This window comes from Brassica napus, chromosome C9, assembly GCF_020379485.1.
Source record: "Brassica napus cultivar Da-Ae chromosome C9, Da-Ae, whole genome shotgun sequence".
In the NCBI taxonomy this organism is placed as follows: domain Eukaryota; kingdom Viridiplantae; phylum Streptophyta; class Magnoliopsida; order Brassicales; family Brassicaceae; genus Brassica; species Brassica napus.
In genome coordinates, this window is record NC_063452.1 from 59,975,084 (window position 1) to 59,993,383 (window position 18,300).

At 36.3% G+C, this 18,300-nt stretch overlaps 5 protein-coding genes across 7 annotated transcripts; 2 read left to right on the forward strand and 3 right to left on the reverse strand.

The window, feature by feature from the left end:
* The first annotated feature begins 2,470 nt into the window (after positions 1 to 2,470).
* On the forward strand, positions 2,471 to 4,369 carry BNAC09G45130D (FCS-Like Zinc finger 10). Its single transcript, XM_013865252.3, has 3 exons — positions 2,471 to 2,689; positions 3,033 to 3,710; positions 3,853 to 4,369. Exons 2-3 carry the CDS (start codon positions 3,040 to 3,042, stop codon positions 4,004 to 4,006), a joined length of 825 nt encoding a protein of 274 aa, XP_013720706.1. The 5' UTR covers positions 2,471 to 2,689; positions 3,033 to 3,039; the 3' UTR covers positions 4,007 to 4,369.
* A 201-nt stretch (positions 4,370 to 4,570) lies between these two features.
* LOC106424575 (psbP domain-containing protein 5, chloroplastic-like) lies at positions 4,571 to 6,855 on the reverse strand. Its single transcript, XM_013865336.3, has 11 exons — positions 6,684 to 6,855; positions 6,409 to 6,596; positions 6,050 to 6,161; positions 5,901 to 5,950; positions 5,699 to 5,766; positions 5,510 to 5,608; positions 5,358 to 5,417; positions 5,213 to 5,272; positions 5,062 to 5,116; positions 4,941 to 4,990; positions 4,571 to 4,851 (listed from the first exon to the last, which is right to left on the reverse strand). Exons 1-11 carry the CDS (start codon positions 6,731 to 6,733, stop codon positions 4,753 to 4,755), a joined length of 891 nt encoding a protein of 296 aa, XP_013720790.1. The 5' UTR covers positions 6,734 to 6,855; the 3' UTR covers positions 4,571 to 4,752.
* Positions 6,856 to 7,074: 219 nt separating this feature from the next.
* On the forward strand, positions 7,075 to 8,245 carry LOC106424579 (polyadenylate-binding protein-interacting protein 5-like). 3 transcript variants are annotated; one of them, XM_013865340.3, is made up of 3 exons: positions 7,075 to 7,224; positions 7,342 to 7,715; positions 7,835 to 8,243. In XM_013865340.3, the coding sequence occupies exons 2-3, from the start codon at positions 7,371 to 7,373 to the stop codon at positions 7,997 to 7,999; spliced, it is 510 nt and encodes a 169-aa protein (XP_013720794.2). In that variant the 5' UTR covers positions 7,075 to 7,224; positions 7,342 to 7,370; the 3' UTR covers positions 8,000 to 8,243. The 3 variants fall into 3 exon arrangements, with proteins under 3 accessions (XP_013720794.2, XP_022565394.1, XP_048625239.1); XM_022709673.2 differs by having other exon boundaries at positions 7,345 to 7,715; XM_048769282.1 differs by lacking the exon at positions 7,075 to 7,224 and having other exon boundaries at positions 7,317 to 7,715; positions 7,835 to 8,245.
* A 1,153-nt stretch (positions 8,246 to 9,398) lies between these two features.
* LOC106372406 lies at positions 9,399 to 13,934 on the reverse strand. Its single transcript, XM_048769285.1, has 5 exons — positions 13,747 to 13,934; positions 11,487 to 13,362; positions 11,074 to 11,194; positions 10,475 to 10,534; positions 9,399 to 10,366 (listed from the first exon to the last, which is right to left on the reverse strand). Exons 2-5 carry the CDS (start codon positions 13,301 to 13,303, stop codon positions 9,611 to 9,613), a joined length of 2,754 nt encoding a protein of 917 aa, XP_048625242.1. The 5' UTR covers positions 13,304 to 13,362; positions 13,747 to 13,934; the 3' UTR covers positions 9,399 to 9,610.
* A 2,021-nt stretch (positions 13,935 to 15,955) lies between these two features.
* Positions 15,956 to 18,222, reverse strand: BNAC09G45170D. The gene is made up of 3 exons (XM_022709761.2): positions 18,076 to 18,222; positions 17,169 to 17,666; positions 15,956 to 16,660 (listed from the first exon to the last, which is right to left on the reverse strand). The coding sequence occupies exons 1-3, from the start codon at positions 18,149 to 18,151 to the stop codon at positions 16,134 to 16,136; spliced, it is 1,101 nt and encodes a 366-aa protein (XP_022565482.1). The 5' UTR covers positions 18,152 to 18,222; the 3' UTR covers positions 15,956 to 16,133.
* Positions 18,223 to 18,300: the final 78 nt, after the last annotated feature.

Here is an 18,300-nt window from a genome sequence, read left to right on the forward strand (position 1 = left end):
TTTTTAATACTTCTCAATTAATATATAGGGGATATGTTTATGCTGATATTACTGAGAGATGTAAATTACATGTATGTAAATATGCCTTCTGAAGTTATGTCTAGAATTTTTTTTTTTTAAAATTATGTCTAGAATAATTACTATTTGTTCTTTCTCTTGTAGTGTTTTCTCAGTTAATATATAGGGGATATGTGTATGCTGATATTACTGAGAGATGTAAATTACATGTATGTAAATATGCCTTCTGAAGTTATGTCTAGAATTCTTTTTTTTTTTAAGTTATGTCTAGAATAATTACTATTTGTTCTTTCTCTGGTCGTGTTATATTCTTGCCTACAGTTTAAATGGATTTCTAGAATTGGCTAGAACTTTCTAATAAATTGTTTTGACCATTACTACAAATATAAAAGTGTTGTTAGTAAATTCAGCATAAAACTAGAAACAAACAATACCCTTTTGTCTTATAATATTGTTGGTGATTATGTGGCGACAGCGTAATTAAAATGAAGAAAGCAAAATAATTATATGTTATGACAAAATGTATAAAGCAAAAGAAGAATACCGAAAGAAAAAGGACAAAAATTATAATTGCTCTGAAGGGATTCTTTTTACTTGTATTTAAAACCAACTGTAATTTCACCATTTCTTATAGATTCTGACACCATAATAAATTAATAATAATTATATAATGTCGACATAACTGGGACTTTTAAGAGAGAGAGAAATAGAAATTACATTAAACGCAAACAAAAATAACCACGACCAGACCTGGGATGATGGATCAGATATCCAGACAATTTTAAAGTATCTGGATCCGAATCTTTATCCGATGAATCCATAATTTTACTATCCTTATCTAGATCTGGGGTTTTCGGATATCCGAATGTCAGATATCCTTCTAAAAATTGCAATATTCGGCGGATATCCGGATCCGGATTTGGATCCTTAAAATAAATAAAAAATAATATTAATATATATAAAAAATATTAACAATAATTTAAAAAATATATATAATGTCTTTAGTTATTTCTATGTATAATATTACAAAATTTACATAAAATTTATATACACTATTATAAAAATGAAAATATATTAAATAAAATTAATATTTATATATAGATATTACTATTTTTGAAATATTTATTAATAAAACTTACGGATCCGGATATCCGGACTTAAAAATTAAGATATCTGGATCCGGCTTTGACGAATCCAACATTTTACTATCCGGATCCGGATTCGGCCCCTTTGGATATCCGGATTTTCGGATCGGATCCGAATCAAATTTTGGATCGAATCCGGATCTCGGATAAAAAAAGTCTCAGATCTAACTACAACTACTATTATATTTTAACCTGGGAAAAAATGTACGAATAAACATAATTTATCCTCTTTCCGTTTCTATAAGTTAAAAAATTTAGAAAAAAATGTTTTATAAAGATAAACTTTTTAATATTTTCTTTCAATTAATTGAGTTTATTGAATTACTATTTATAAAAAATTATTGAAAATTTAAAATTACAGAAAATAATATATTTATTATAGTGATTTAATATGTTTTCTTAGTATGCGTAAAATCACTAAAAATCTATCTTTATGAAAAAATATTACTATCCATAAAAAGAAAACGAACAAAAAGCATACATCATACTAATAAAAATATATAACTTTATATGTTAAAACATATGCTCTTCAAACAGGTCTATGAGAATTAATTAACTTGCACTATTTTAAAGATTAATGTGTGCATATAAAAGTGACTTACAGGCTAAGTATGTAAGAGAATATTATTGAAGTTTTTGGAAGGGGATAAATATTTAGTTAAGGGAATTAACTTACACTTGTCCTATTTGTTAATTCTTAAAATGATTATTTCTTAGAAACCTTTTAAAGTTACCTTAGTTTGAAAACTTTATTAATATTTTAATGATAATTTTAAAAAACTTATAGATATCCGTAGGTTAATCTTTCAACTACATTTTTTTTTATTTTTCAAATACGATAAAACATAAATGATCTAAATTTTTGTAAATCGTTAAATTATTTAAAAAGAGTTTAACTAATTAAACGATCATAATAATTGTTAAATATGTAGAAATAATTAATAAATACTTAAGACATTATGTGAGAAAATATAAAGCTTAAAATAAATTTATTATTTACGTAAGCTCATATTAAAAAACATATTGAACACTTTACTAATCTCTTTCTTTTTCTTACATGCAAAGAGTAGAAAAAAAAAAAAGAACAGGCAACCCAAATAAAATAGGCTAAAAGTAAGACAGCCAAATCTGCCAAACCAAAGAATTTCGACAGAGATGTGCTATCATTTTTATTCTGTCACCTCAGCCACTTTTTCCGCCGATTAAATATAAAAAAATACTACTATTTACATTAAATAAATATGATAAGAAAGGTAACTATTTTTTTGTCGCTAATTTCTCTTTATCAGCTACATACATAACTTGCATTTGTGTGAGAACTTAACTTAAAACGTGAGTTCAAGAGAGAGAGAGAGAGAGAATCTGAGAAGCTCACTGCTTCGCTGATTTTGAGGAAAGAGAAAGAGAGAAGAGTGCCTCACAAGACTTTGCACAGATATTAGACGAAGACTCCGCATTGTTTTTCTTCTTCAGACACAACACATCCTTGTCAATAGAGTTGAAAGTCCTGATAAAAAAAAACCCAGGTGCCTTTCTTCTCTAGATTGTTTGCAATAGAGTTCAAAGTTCTTTCCTTTCTGTGTGTTTTAATATAATCTGTTTGATTTATTCTTTGTTTGATGATCCTTTCCTTTGTTTTGAATGTTCCTTCTCATCTGGGTTCCCTTCTGTTTCATAAAGTTTGCTTCTTTGCTTATTGAAAAATCAAATCTTTTTTTTATGTTCAGAAAAAAAAGATCAAAGCTTTTTGCTTTTTTTCCGACATTGTAACCAAACTCTTGTCAAATTGAAACTGTCATTTATCGATTAGTCTAATTGTCCGATCATCATCTGGACCCAACACTCACCCTCTTGTTTTTTCCGACACAGATCAATCATGTCTCAACAACCAAACTCCAAGTCCCTCTCAGATTACGAAACAGCTTGGAGCCCAACATCTCCTTTGGAGTTCAGATTGTTTCTAGGGAACCCCTTTGGTGGGTCTTCTTCTCTGAGGTCAATCCCGAGAATGCATCAGAGGAGCTGGGATTCTGGAAAAGTAGGCTTGAGGATTGTTGATTCTCTCGATGATCACCACACTGATTCATCAAGGATTCTTCTTCCATCACCTGATAGTAAAAACATGATCTTTGGGTCCTTGATGCTGAACCCCTTTACCAAATCTCCTATGCTCAAGGATGATAAGCCTAATGCTGATGGCTCTTGCTCTGGTGCTGGGAACATCAGTGTCAACAACATTGATGCTTGTCAACAAGGATCGGTTAGTGAGCCTGTTGAAAGTGAAGCTGAGATCTCAGAGGAGGAGTACACTTTTGTTCATGAACCCAAAACCACTCATATTTACGGGAGTCAGGTTCTGGAGTCGGTAGAGGACGATGGGATGACGAAGAAAGGTTGTTGTGAAGACGAGAAAGAGAGCATTTTTGTTATTGCTCCTCTTGACTTGACAACGATAGCTGATGACTTACTACCTCCCAGTGACTTCTTGAGCTTCTGCTCCTTCTGCAGCAAGAAGTTGGGTATGGGGAAAGATATATACATGTACAGGTACTCTCTTCTCTTCCTCCTTTTTGTGCACTTAGACATTGAAAGTTAGGTTCTTTACAATACTTTGTTATCTAGAAATGCAAAATGCTCTTTATATTGCAAAATGTCTTGTTTAATTTGGGTGTGTTGGTTTTGTTTTCAGAGGATACAAAGCGTTTTGCAGCAGCGAGTGCCGTTCAGAGGTGATTCTTCTAGATGAGGAAAGGGAAGAGGAAGAAGCTAAGTCTGACTCGTCTTCAGACAAGGAGGAACTCTCCAAGAAGAAGAGCAACGGTGTGATCTTCACCGTTGGCTGAGGTCTAATGCACCCACCATTTCCATGATTGGTTTTGAGTCCATGAAAAAAGGAGGAAAGGTAGAAGATGCTTGAGCTGATCATCTGTTTTAAAAAAAAAAAGAGCTGCTGGTTTCTCTAAATCAAAGCGGCCATGGATGATCGCTTTTTTGTATATTGCTTGTGCTTCTGCTACTACCTGACAAAAACATTATATGGTCTCATCTTTCATGGTTTTGGTGGGTGTTTAATGTTTATTGTTATGGATATTTTATAAGTATATGGTTCTCTCATTCAGAGATGACAATCTTAAATTATATATATAAGAAGAGGGTAAAATAAGCCGGTTTTTGTGGCTCTCCCCCCCACCCTTCAGTTATCTCTTGATTTTTTACCCAGAGACAAGTTCCAAAGTGAGTCAGTGGTCAGTGTATTTAGCAAGTCACATGGAAAGATGAACTATATGAAGAAAGTTTCTCTGTTTTTTTGTGTATATTATATAATTATATCTCTGATTTGTTTGGAGTATATTCCTAGTTCCAAGAACACATGCATGAAAACTCAAGGCACGTCATGCAAATACACATGCATGTAAACAAGATCTTCAAAGTTGGGAAGACTAGTCCCCTTGGCTCTTTTAATACAACTTTTTATAACTGAGAGTGAGAGAGCTATCAAGATTCTGAACCTCTCCTATCAAATTTAACTACAGTTTCAAAAAAAGAAGCAGTTTTTTATGAAGAAAAGCTGAAGTACAGGAGATGAGTATCACCAAAACCTCCAAGGATCTTTGTATGGGGGAACATAACTATCAGTAGGAGGAAGAAGCCTAAAGGACTCAACTGCTCTTTCTAACACCGGTCCCATCTGCATTTATACAAACACTCAAAAATCAGATATCTTCACACTTAAAAACAACAGAATAACAGAGAGAGTAGATGTTAGAGGTTTTGTACCATGTCCCATTGCTTGCCAAGGGTTGAGGCATTTATGGTGTACAAGTACCCTGCAAAGTGTGAGCTTATATTAGCGTTAACAAACATTGCATATCAACTATATCTCGTGAAAGTTGTTTACCATCCCGTTCAGCAGTTGAAGAAATGTAGTGTCTGTACATCTTTGATGCTTCAGCCTGCCCAAATAACATAAACAGTCAAGGCAATAAGTGAAGACCCATTATGTCTTTAAACAAGAAGGATCTACTCAGAGATAGAGAGAGAAGGGTTACGATTTTGGTTGGTGATTTGCGGACAAGGTACTCGTAGTACCAGTAAGGCTCCCCATCAATCTGCATACAGAAAACCATATGTGGGGCTCATGCGTTTTGTAGATTCATTTTTTTTTTTAACTTTGTTATGGAAGATGGTACTTACATCAGTAGAATGTGCATCAAGAACAGAGCTCTCTTCTAGACGCTGACTTGAAGTGACACGCTGCAGGAAATGAAACACACAAACTCATTCAAACAATCTGATTAAAGTTTGAGAAAACTAAAAATTGTTATCGTCATGTAAGATGGGTTTACCAATGCTGATTTATCAGAGAGAACAGAGTCAGCAACGTCTTTGGCAGTCCATGTTTTCTTGTCTTTTGATGTTAGGAAGGTTGAGTTTGGGGGACCTATCTGGATCAAAGAAGCGTAAAAGAAATCAGGGGAGAAAGACAAGAAAGAGAAGTAGTCTTCTGGTAAGTGGGGCAAACACCATAAACTTACCGATACAGAAATCACTAGATTGTCGATAAGATCAAGTCGTTCGGAAACAATCCGTAGACGCGCATCAGCTGGACCATTCGAAACAGATTCAGTCTCAAAACTTTATGCATATAACGTAACTAGAAATGGTGGTTACACAGGAAAAGATATATGGAGAAAAGCATCAATAAATCAATGGAGTTAAAGGAAGGAAAACACTTACGAGAGAGTGGCGCAGCTGAGGAGTAACGTTCAGGCTTTCTTGATTCAACCCTGCATAATATCAATGTTAAGTGAGTAATGATTTGAACTATATTAGGAAGCACTTTCATCAAAAGATTCAGTCTTTCGTGAATGAGAGATAGATAATACCACTTGAAGACAAGCTTCTCAGATGGAAGCTCGAGTGGGTAAGCATAAGAATAAGCATTGATATCATCCACCATGGAACCCATTTTCACTGCTTCTTCTGCAGCATGTGTGACTGCAAATAACAAAAACCCAAGGAACAATGTGAAAAAAAAAAGAGAATCAATCTTACAAGTAAAAAAAAAAATGTGTGACACTGGAAGAGATACTCTATTGCTTCCATGAACCATTCTCTATTCTACTTACAAACACTAATGACGCTTCATAATCATAAGCCAAAAAAATCTTAGCTAAAAGTCAAAAAAATATCTACACAAGTTTGATAAAGACAGTAAAAGATAAAAAAAAAAAAAAAACTTTACCAGGAGAAGAAGACAATGGCAAGAGCGTAGACAAGGAAGAAGAGAGGCCAATCAGCACTAAACCCCTACGAGAGAGCCCCTCTTCCGATGAAACCGATCTCGTAGAAACACGAGAAGGAGAAATCATCATCTCCTTTGTTGATTCTCCTCCATGATTATACTTGCTCGAAATGTTGTTGCTTCTGCACCTGAGAATTGAACATCGCAATCAAAATTTAAAAAGCTTTCGACGAAAAACAACCAGTGGCGTATAATAGTGCAGATGAATTAGTCACCTGTGAAGACGATAGCATGGAGAAGAGAAAGACGGAGAGAAAAGAGCCATGGATATGGCTTGCGTTTGTTTCTAGAGCTTCTTCACCTTCTTCTTCCTCCTCTATCTAGCTCTCATCTAATCCACTCTTTGTTTTGATATCATTTCCACATAACCAGACACTAAACCGAAATTGTCATTCTAATTTCCGGTTTGTAAGCCAGTATTAACCGGAAGATATGACACGTCAGATTCGGTCCCTATCCCGGCCAAGGATAATGATAATCGTGTGTCCAGGCAGACCCTCTCGACGAGAAACACTCATTTACGTCTCTTGACCTCGTCAACGCTTAGTTTTGTTAAGCTCATTTTCTCTCCTAATGTTTCGTTTATTTTTCTCCTTTTTCTTCGATCGTTGACCAGGTCAAGACACCATCCCTCTTCGTTCTCGAATCTTGCATATAATAATCACTCTTCTTCCCATCATTTTTCAAAAAATATATTCCTTTGATTGTCATTTGTTTTTTTTTTTACCATAACTCGTGACCAGGTTGTTCTCTAACGTAAGCATTTTAATTGTATTTTCCGTGTTATTATTTGCTATGTTATGTTTCGTATGTTGTTAAATTTGCTATGTTATGTCTCTTGTTTGTTAATGGATACCAATTTGATCAATACAGCAGTATCTTTCTTACCAAGACAAGGAGCAATGAATCCAGGAGGAGCATTTGCGTTGAATCCCCATGCAACATCATACGTACCACTCTATAAAAGAGTTGATCATCATCATGATATGGACGGTTTGCTGTTTGCCAACCCCACAACACAAGATTTAAGTTTTGAAGGCGTTCAAGTGTCGATGCCCAAAATTTCATCTGAAGTGGCGTACAAGCTGATAAGGGATGATGATTTTGACATGGAGATGGAGATTGACATGGATATTGAATACCTTCTTGTTACATTCTCTGGTCTCTCTCAAGAGTCTATTACTGATGTTTATCTTGCGAATAGCGGTGATCTTGAAGCAACCATTGAGATGCTCAATCAGCTTGAGGTTAGATTCATTAGTCATTTCTCGTATTCATTCACTTGCGACATCATAGTTTGTCACATTTGTTTTTTTTTTTTTAATTAAGTTTTGTGTAATGATTCTGATCTCTATTAATCCTGCAGATATATAGCAATGAAGCTCAAGAAAACCTCCCAGAGACTCTGGATATTGGGGATATGTGTGAATCAGGGCCTTCAACTTCAAAATGCTCAACACAAAAGAAGGTAGCTATTGAAGTCGCTGCATCATCATCATCGGTTACCCCCAGTTCACCTGTATCGGCCTGATTTGATAAATCATTGGTTGTGCAGTTTATTTTATTTTATTCTTTGTATGAACAACACACCCATAATAAGTACAGTGAATGGGGGTTGTGGTATCAATGAAGTTGATAATAATCTTAGGGTATATGATATGTGAGTGGCTAAGTGAAATGCATATAATGTATAGTTTTGTTTTGGAATGCAAATATGATGTGTTGATTTGCAGTTTAGTTTGCTCTTTTGCACCCCCCCTCCCCCCCGCTATGTGTGTTTTTGGTATATTACAACTAGAGAATCCTTAGTTTCTTGAGATTATAGCAAAAGAAATGAATAAAAAGATTGATGTATATTTTTCAACAAGAAGAAAATTAACCAAAAAACGCCAATGGTCTTGGTTTCCTGCAGGGGTGGGCGTTCGGGTTCGGATCGGGTATTTCGGATTTTCGGATTTTTCGGTATAGGGATAGAGAACCAGTTCGGGTATTTCTGTACTTCGGGTCGGGTTCGGGTATTTTTAGTTCGGGTTCGGTTATTTTGAATCGGGTTCGGATATTTAGATTTTAAAAGAAAAAAAGTTAAATTTTTCACTTTTTAGTTTTCTTGTATTTAAAAATATAGATTTCACTTAACTGGTTTTTTTATTTTTTATATATTGAATGATTAATAGGTTTGGAGATAATATTTCAAAAACAAATAGATATTAATTTGGGTATTGTTTTTAAACTTTGAATGTAACTTTTGTTAACACATGAAACAAAAAGTTTGACATGTATTTTAAATGAATATCAAATCATTTTCTCCATAATTATATATATACTTGTGATCTCGAAGTACGTGTAACATCAATATAAATATTTTTTTAAAAATGAGATGTAAACTAGAAATATAAGGGTAAATATATATATGTTCGGTTATCTTCGGATATCCATTCGGGTTCGGATATTACCCGATCCAATCTCTCCTAACTTAATACCCGTTCGGGTATTTTGTTACTTCGATTCGGATTTCGGTTCAGATTTTTCGGGTCGGGTTCGGGTGCAGCTTCGGGTATCGGGTAAATTGCCCACCCCTACTTTCCTGGATACAAATATATCAGATTATTGGATGGAAGTCAAGGAACCGGTTATCTTTTTCGGATTGCGTTTGCGGTTTTGGTAATGCCAAAAAAAAAAAAAAAACAGGGACAGGCTTTATTAGTGCTAAAATCATTAACGAAACTTACTGGACTGAGCTTAGACTAGCCAGGGCTTAAAACAGGCCTTATCAGCCAATCATAACAATCCTATTCCTTCAAATTGTCAATAACAACCTTTTTTAGAGACGTTTCATGTGATAGATGTGTTCTTGATGTAAGGTATAGATAGACTACTGATCTCATAAATGTAATATGCTGAAAAACTCTTCTAATTCAATGTTGTAAAAGCAGAGGAGAAGTAGTTTTCCTTTTATGAAAAAAGCACACATGTTTTATGAAGTTTTATTTTTGAAGTTGGGACTACTTCGAGGTTTGTATTCTACGATGTCTACAAAACGAAGGTAATGAAGTTTTCCAAAAAGCTAAGGAGAGAGATTTAGCAAAAACAATAAAAAAAAAAACACTACAATACAGAGAAACACTATTTATCCACAGAGATTTTAAAATCCTCTGTTTCTTGACCCGTTCTGATCATAGTGTTGCCCTGAGCCACCATTTTGATTATCCCACCAACCATCTTGAGGCCTGCTTTGATCCTGAAGAACCATCTCGGGTCTGAAGCCAGGAGGAGGTGGTGGGGGCGGTGGAAGCTGGTGGCTAGGGACATTTGGCTGCCACTCGGGTATGTCGTCATCATCATTGTCATTATAGCTGCCTGCAGAGTTTCCATACATGTGGATGAGCTTTCTTACTTGATCCAAAGACTTTGACTGAGACGGTAAAGGCTGATGGGAAGAAACTGGGACGAGCGAGGAGGAACTGAAGTTAAATTCCGGTAAATCATCATCATCTCTCGAAGCTACAGGACCAAACCCAGGTGGCGCATCATCATCATCATCATCTTCTTCCACCGCTTTGCCACCATAACCAAGACGATTGTTCCCCACTGATGCAACAACAAGAGGTTTCTCTGTGACATTCCCTCTCTGCTTCTTGTTTTCAGACAAAACAGCGGCTCTGGAGCCAGAAGAAGTGTAAGAATGCTGACGTTTCAAACTGGGCTTAACGGGTCGTCTCCACACAACAACACCAAGCAGCCCACTATCCAAAGTTTTGGCTTCATCGAGCTGGTCTTTAGAGATGACTTTTGTCAGCAGATCTAGAGTCTCGCCACGTGTTGGGCAAAGGTAAAGCTCCACGCCTGAGGCTGGCTCTGCGTAGCCAACTCTTTTATCAGCAACGTAGGAATCAACAACCTTAAAACCAAAAGAAAGAAAAAGGTTAAGACCGTTGCTTCTGTTCTCAAATGCGTTGGATGAAACTACAAGTTATAGACTATTAAAATAATGATTTGATTTCTTTACCTCAAAAAGGCTGCCACGCTGGCTCTTAGAAATGCCGTCTTTACAAGCCAAGTACATTACCTGCAAAAAAAAAAAAGAGGTACCCATGAATACATGACAAAGGAAGATCTAACCTTAAGAGTTTTATTTTTGATGTATATATGACGTGAGGTGGGTTAAAAAAACAAAGTTCATCTGGAAAGTTTATTGACTATATGTTTGCATGCGGAAGGCCTCGAAAGATTATTTGTAAGATTTCCTGATTATTCTATACAATCTCCCAGGCAGACACATTATAACTCAGATAGAGACAACAAGAAAGGATCTTGCATCCAAATTTTTTTGGATGAAATAAATACAGCATTTGACCCAATCAATCAATATCGTTGATTCTCTGCTCAAAACGTGTCGCATTCCTTTGAATGAACAGTGATTGTAATCTCTTTGCTTTCTGGTTTCCATGAAGAGAAGACAGAAGAGTTTTGAGATAAGACAGGAGTATGAGGGTTAAGCACTATATATATAACAAGTAAAAGGGCTATTACTTCTATTGTTGTTCGAAGCAAGAGATAATAGAGTGTAATGCTACTACAGTGATAACAAAAGGTAGCTTTGTATACCATTAGGGTACGGGATCGAGACTTGGGAAGCTCATGAATAAACTTCCCAAACCCACTCAGCCTAACTCTACCCTTAACTTCCAACATTGCCGGCCACTCGCTCGTGTCTGCTTTCTCACCACTGCCAAAGAAAAACCCAGTCAGAGAATGCTTACTTTCTCACTTCCAATTATTTTGGTTAAACCAAATATCAGCAGAACTCAAACATAGTATATCGTTTGACTGTACTAAAGATTCAAGTCTGAGGATACTCTTAACACAATACGGAACCAACAATAATATTCAAGGTGGGTGTGCACAAGTTCAAGAATAGAAACTGATTCTCAATGTTCAAGGGAATATATACTATCAGCATAAAGAATAAGAAAACAGTATCAAAGAAATAAATTATACTTTACGTGATAAGAACTAACCTTCTGAAAATTCCAGTGACAGGGACTACGGAAGACATACTCAGTTGCAGTAATCCATGCCATACTTTTTCTCCCTTAATATCAACAGGGGAAGGCGTTTTCTCAAGTCCAGAGACATCATCATCAACTTTGACACTGACGTCAGACTTTGGAGAAACTTCATCAATTTTCTCGGGGTTCGGTGTAGGAGAATCTTTGTCACTTTGTTCCTTCGGAGATCCTTTTGGAGATTTTGAGTGTGGCCTAACTTCGGAGTCACTTATCTCGGACGCAGACACCTGCATTTCAGAATTACCATGTGGACTTTCAAACGGAGGCTCAGAGTCCAGCGATTCCATGAACTCATCAAGCGATACAATTGGTGGAAGAAACTCCACGTCCTTCAACTCATCATCCATCGCCAAACCTTGCATGGGATCGATCTCTTCAGTTGAAGGAGGAGTATCACGTGATGCTGTTTGATCAGTTTTAGCAGTCTTATCATTTAGAGTGGTTTCGGCAGAATGAGTTTTAGCTTTGGGTCGGCGTTTCCTACTTGACGTGATGCCAGCAGAGACATCAACCATGCCACTGTCAACGTGATCAATTTCAACCTGGAATTCACCCTTATGCGTTTTCCTCACCAGACTTCTGACATCAATATCTGTATCCCGCAGGACAACCATCTCTGCCATCTTTTCTGCTTTGGCTTGTCGCCACTCAGAAAGCTCCTTGGAAGCCAGTTCTTCGGCTGTCATTGAGCACAACCTCTCAGCAGAGATATCTCCAGACATAACTCTTTCCCTAAGCTCAGGATTGTTCTTATCTTTCAAATTGAATAAGAGGGACCTTCCCTTCTCTCTGTACTTTTTGTTCACACCTCCAAATAGTTTAAACAATTCCATTTCAATTTTAGAAGCCAAAAGTTCTGGATCCTGAAACGACTTTTCAACATCGGTTCCAAAACCATCTGTCTCGCCAAGATCTGAAACATTGTCCAGAACCCAGGAGAGTTCATTACCCTGTAAAAGGTCATCGTTCGAAAAAATAATATCTGTAAAAGGAACTTCATCTCGAGGGAAAACCTCGTCAAATTGAGACTTAAGTTCATCAGACTGATTAACATCTTCCATCCTGATGTCGACGGGAATCTCACCGTCCTTGTGCACAGATCTATCAGCATCGGTGGGAAACTCAGACATGGTTCCTTCGTCCATAGGCACACTGAAGCTAGCAGGTTGAAAACTTTGACTACCCTCCGGATTCACCACAGGAGTTTCTCCACTCTTTACATTTTCTTCCCCTTTCGGGAATTCATCATGTTGCTGAACCAAGGCCAACGCAGACGCTAATGACTCCCTCATTTTAGACCTCACAGTCTCATTTACATCATGCATCGGTTTCACTGACCCTCGAGGTGGGATATGCTGTTTCTTGTTCACAACATGGTTCCCAGGTTTCTGGAGAGAAGAGTCCATAAACGACACATTCTTGCCATGCACGAACGAATTCAGATGGCTCCCAGGCTTCTGGAGAGCAGAGTCCATCATCGTCACATTCTTGCCATGCATGGGGGAATTCAAATGGTTCCCAGGTTTCTGGAAAGCAGAGTCCATCATCGTCACGTTCTTGCCATGCATAAGCGAATTCAGGGTCTTTTGAGAAAGCGCATTGGTGGGAATATGCAGAATCCCGTTGCTAGCTGAGGTCAATGGCTGTAACCACGGTCGACACTGCTTGTTTGGTGCCTCCGATGCAGCACCGCTTAGAGTGGTTTCAGGTTGCGAGCTTCGCTTCCCTGCTAGCTGCATGGACCTGCCTAACTCCGCCATTTCCATCAAAGTTTGATTCTTTATAAGTTTCTTGATCCGCAAAGAGAGCTAGAGAGTGGAGATGACTTTACCATTGACAAACAACAAAAACAAGAGTCAATTTCAATTTCAAAGCTTGAAATCACACACACACACCCACAACAAAATACAATCTAAAAATAATATCACAACCAATATTACTCAATGAAATCAGCTGAATCTGATAATCATATGACAAAATCGAAATCGAAAGAGAAGAAAAAAAAAATTGAAAATTCGCCCTAGGCAGTAAGCTAATACAGAAGATCGATTCGATTGATTCAATATAGCATGCAACATCTGATTCTAATCCAAAAATCAGGATCGCATCGATATGTAGCTAAACAAAGATCACTGGCCCTAAAAGGTTTCGATTCTAAACAAAATCCATTAACCTCGAAACCAATCGATCTCACATAGATTTGATTTACCTGAATACGAAAAGTTAGCGGCTCGAATCAACAGGGAGGCTGTAGATGATGAAGAGATTCGGCGGTTGGCAAGAGATAAGAATGAAACCCTAATGGAACAAATCCGGATGAGGATGATTATCCGCTTCTTCTTCTTCTTCTTTTACTTGGTGATAAAACTGTGTGCTCCTCCTCGCACGATGTGGATCGCACGTGTGCCTTATATATTGGGATAATGGGCTTAAGAATAAGGCCCATATTAAATTTGTGAAAAAGGCCTTTAGACTTTACTACCTCTCTCTCACTCAGGTTGTTGTAGTTTCTCCAAACCAGGGGACAATCATCAGAATATTTGTGGCCTTAAATATTTTTTGGTAAAAGCATATGAAAATTCTGTTATTCTAATATAATCTATATTTTAATAGTTGAGTTTTTGATCACTCCTCAGCGCGCCACGTCAGCGTTTTGTGGGTCTCACTTTTAAAAAGTGTGAAAAATGTCAAGTTCATGGCTCGAACCCGGATTATTGAGATATAAACACCAACATTTATACCACTAAGCTAAATGATACTTTGTACATTGATGGCGGAACTTAATATATATTTATGAAAGTAATACATGAACATGTGGAGAAACTGAATTAAAATTTGCGGACAAATCCATTCTGTCCAGGGCTCTGACCTCACCAAAGAAACAACTCGAGTCGTTATTCGTCTCCTCATTGATCCGTAAGAAACAATCAACACATAATTCTCTTTATATTATTGTCTACATTGTGCTAACATCAATAATCAAATATATTTCCTACCCAATATTTGTAGTCGTCTATTTATCTCTATTACTTATCAATCTAATTTTACACAAATCTTTATTTTACAGCTTAAAAGAAACGACAATTAACTCAAACAATCAAAACACCAATAACTAGAATCTCAAAAAGGACGAATCATTAATGATCACCTCTCTTTTTGTCTAATCTTACAAATAAACTTCGAAACAAATATACCAAACCAATAAACTCAACTAAAACTCAACGACACATACATTGAGTCAGCTAAACAAATACAAACTACACGGCCAACTATTTAACAATTTACAAACTTACTTTCGCAGATGCTTACGAAGAAGACGACAACCAAGATCAGTGAAATTACCTAAACAAAAAAGAAGAGTAAGTTACAAACTCTGATAAATACACTAACAATGATTTTTGTTTACATATTACCCATCAAATAAAAGAGAAACAAACACAGTTACACCAGGAGATACAAGAGACAATCCTAACATACAAACATGTCCACCTACTCACTCCTCTTGTCTTATGAAAATAGCTTACATGCTCAATGTCAAAAGACCAATGTTATTGTCTTCTTATGAGAAATACATATATTCGTTTAAAACCCATTAAGGCCCAAATACTAATTGTCACTCCTTTTATAGTTATTTCTACAAGTCTTCATATATTTGTTTTAAAGGTCCGGTAAAATTAAGCAACAAGTTTAAAAATAAAAAAATATATAATCAACATAATAAGAACAAAAAAATTTATTACTTAATACACAACTTACACAACTAAACTGGAGAAAAAATATCCAGAAACAAAAAGTACTCTCAACAACCTTAATATAATTTATGTAATCTCAACAGTACAAGTAACAAATTAAAAAGACAAACAAACAATAAGTTTCAGTGGCACAACAAACAACACCACGAACTATATCAATCACATTACTAACATAATTTAGTTCTTCGTGAATGCAGAACATTGCATACACAGTTCATCATCACAACTCTAACCCTATAACAATAAAAAAACTTGAAAAACAATGATTAACCCAAAACGCAAAATTCACAGTTACAATAACCCTAACAAATATTGAGATGAAACAAGAAATCTGTCCACGACCCCGCACTTGCGCGGGGGCAATGCCCCTAGTTAACTATAGATCTTAAGTTTATTGTGAAACACAAAATATATGTTCTTACTCAAAATAATTACAGCTATGGTTTAAAAAAAAAACTAATTACAGCTAATTTTTAGCTTTCACAATGTATTTTGCTTCTAGGAAATCGCATGCTAAGGAGAGATGGGAGTTAACTATACCTATTTGACTATTTGAATGGTTTGATAGTTACTTAAATAGTACACACACAGATTTATATAATATCAACGTTCCTAAACCACTAAAACATCAAATTCTTATCATCATTGATCTGTGTCATATGGATATCTCTGTATTACACCTTTATTAATCTCGTAAACCCCCAATATATGTAGTAATAAAAAAAGAAGACAACATTTCTTCATCAGTCTTCTCATACAAGAAAATAGATAAGCATGACCTTTCTGTCTTATATAAAAACCCTACACCACAAGACCACAACTACTCTTTCGGTATTAAACCATTTCAGAGTTTACCAACGCTGAGGAGCTTAACATCGTCGATCACAGGACCACAAAGCGACGAGAAATCATCACTTCTCATCGCGTAAAACGTGCTGTAAAACATAACCCTGGTGCGGCTCGAAACCGCCACGAACCGCAAAGCAGCACGTTTGAAACCTCCTTTCCCGTTAGACTCATAAGCAACCTTCAAAGTGTCTTTGCCCGCAAACGCCTCGACTATCATCGAGCCTTTGCAAGCATTGTTGGCATCTCCAACCGCAAACGAAAGCACGTAACTCTTCCCGACGATGGTCCTAGCCACCTGAGCGATTGCGCTTTCTTTCCCCGCTACCAGTTCCACGGCTCGACGGCCTTGTGGGACTGAGAAGTGTTCCACGTCAACGTATTTGACGGCCTTGAGGGATTCTATAATCCATGCTGGTAAAGGAGAGTGGTCATCTTCTATGAAGGGAGGAATCAGAACACCGGTTGTTGCATTTGGGATTATGTAGGGACCTTCTTCAAATCCTCCGTTTTTCAATATATTTTCTGTTTCATGTAATATAAAAAATTCATCAATTCTTTAGTTCATGTATTTGTCTTGTCCAACACATGCCATAGACCACATGCATAGACGTGTAACAAATCCATTGAAAAATACATGTTCTTACTTATAACTACTAGCTGAAAAGAACATATTGTTGTAAACATGACAGACACATTGGTTGACTTATTAAAGAAGAGACATTTTAAGAATAATTTTCTTTCAAAGTAGAAGTTGTTTTTACTAAAAACACACAAAGATGAAAAAATTTGTTACTTTTCAAAAAATATCACTTAATATATAAATTTGATATAATTCAACCACTAATAAAAAATCTTCATAGTTCAATTGCTTACATAATATCTAATAAATACAAAAATTGTATAGATATAAAAAACAACTTATCTTTTTAGAAGAAAAAAACATTGTAGAACAACTTATTGAATTATGAAACATATAGCGAGTAATAGATATAAACACGTCCATATAGTAAAAAATAACTCAAAAACTTACTATTGGTAGGTCTAGGAGGGTATAGAGCCTTGATTGCTACACCGTCAATAAGTGGTCCACAAGCAGGATGTTCTTCCTCGCCAGGATTATGAATCACGATCTCAGCCACATCATTCTGGGCCTGAAACGCCCAAGCGTATAGGTCCCACCCGTTGCTACTGTACAGCGTCTGAATAGGAATAACGCCAGAGTCAGGTGCCACGGATATATTGAGCCGTTCGTCTTGAGCACAAGTCCTTGCGGCACTGAAAGTGAGAGAGTAATACATTCCTTTTGTCACGTTAATTCTTTGTTTGATCGATGCCTCGTTGCCTAGCCGGACTGCGAATTTTCCGGCGGGGACCACGAGGAGCATGTCTCCTTGCTTTTGACCGGACTTGATGTATTCGATAAAGCCAGAGAGCTCCCAGTTTGGAATTGCGTTCTTGTTTATCACTCGCGTTCCTTTCATGTCCGATGGTTTCGGTCCTCGCTCGAAGCCGCCGTTTGGTAACATTCCTGAAAATAACGAAATTGCCCACAGTTTTGATGAATTTATTACATTTATTTGGTTAACTTGATTTTGGTCAAATAAAAACACTATTATTATATCCAAAAGAAACATAAATGGGATTATGCTTTGAAACCGCCAAAAAATAGATTTTGTAATGGGCAAAAAGGTAAAAGAAAGTAAACGGACTTACAAAATTAAAAGTTTCCCCGACCAGATTTGTTTTGTTTTGTGTTTTTTGTTAAAATGTTACAGATAGACTTTGGTCAGAAGGTTAACACAATTAAATTTAAAAAAAACAAATCACTCTATATCAAAAATGTTTACAAAATTAAAAATTTCCCCGACCAGATTGTGCATCTTTAAGATGCGCAATCATACTACGTGAAAGAGTGTATGGATGTAATAAATAATTACCGTCGCGGAAGCAGAAGACAGAGGTGATGGTGGAGATGAGAAGAATGAATAGAAACGAGACGCTGACTCTTTTCATCGTGAACGACCAAAGTAAGAAGCTAGAGAAGGGAGATAGATTTTGATATGGATTATGGGTGAATATGAGAGGAGCTACAATTTGCTTATATAGATTTTCAACTTGGAAAATACCTCTAGGTTTTGCTACAATTTACGGGTTTATGCCAC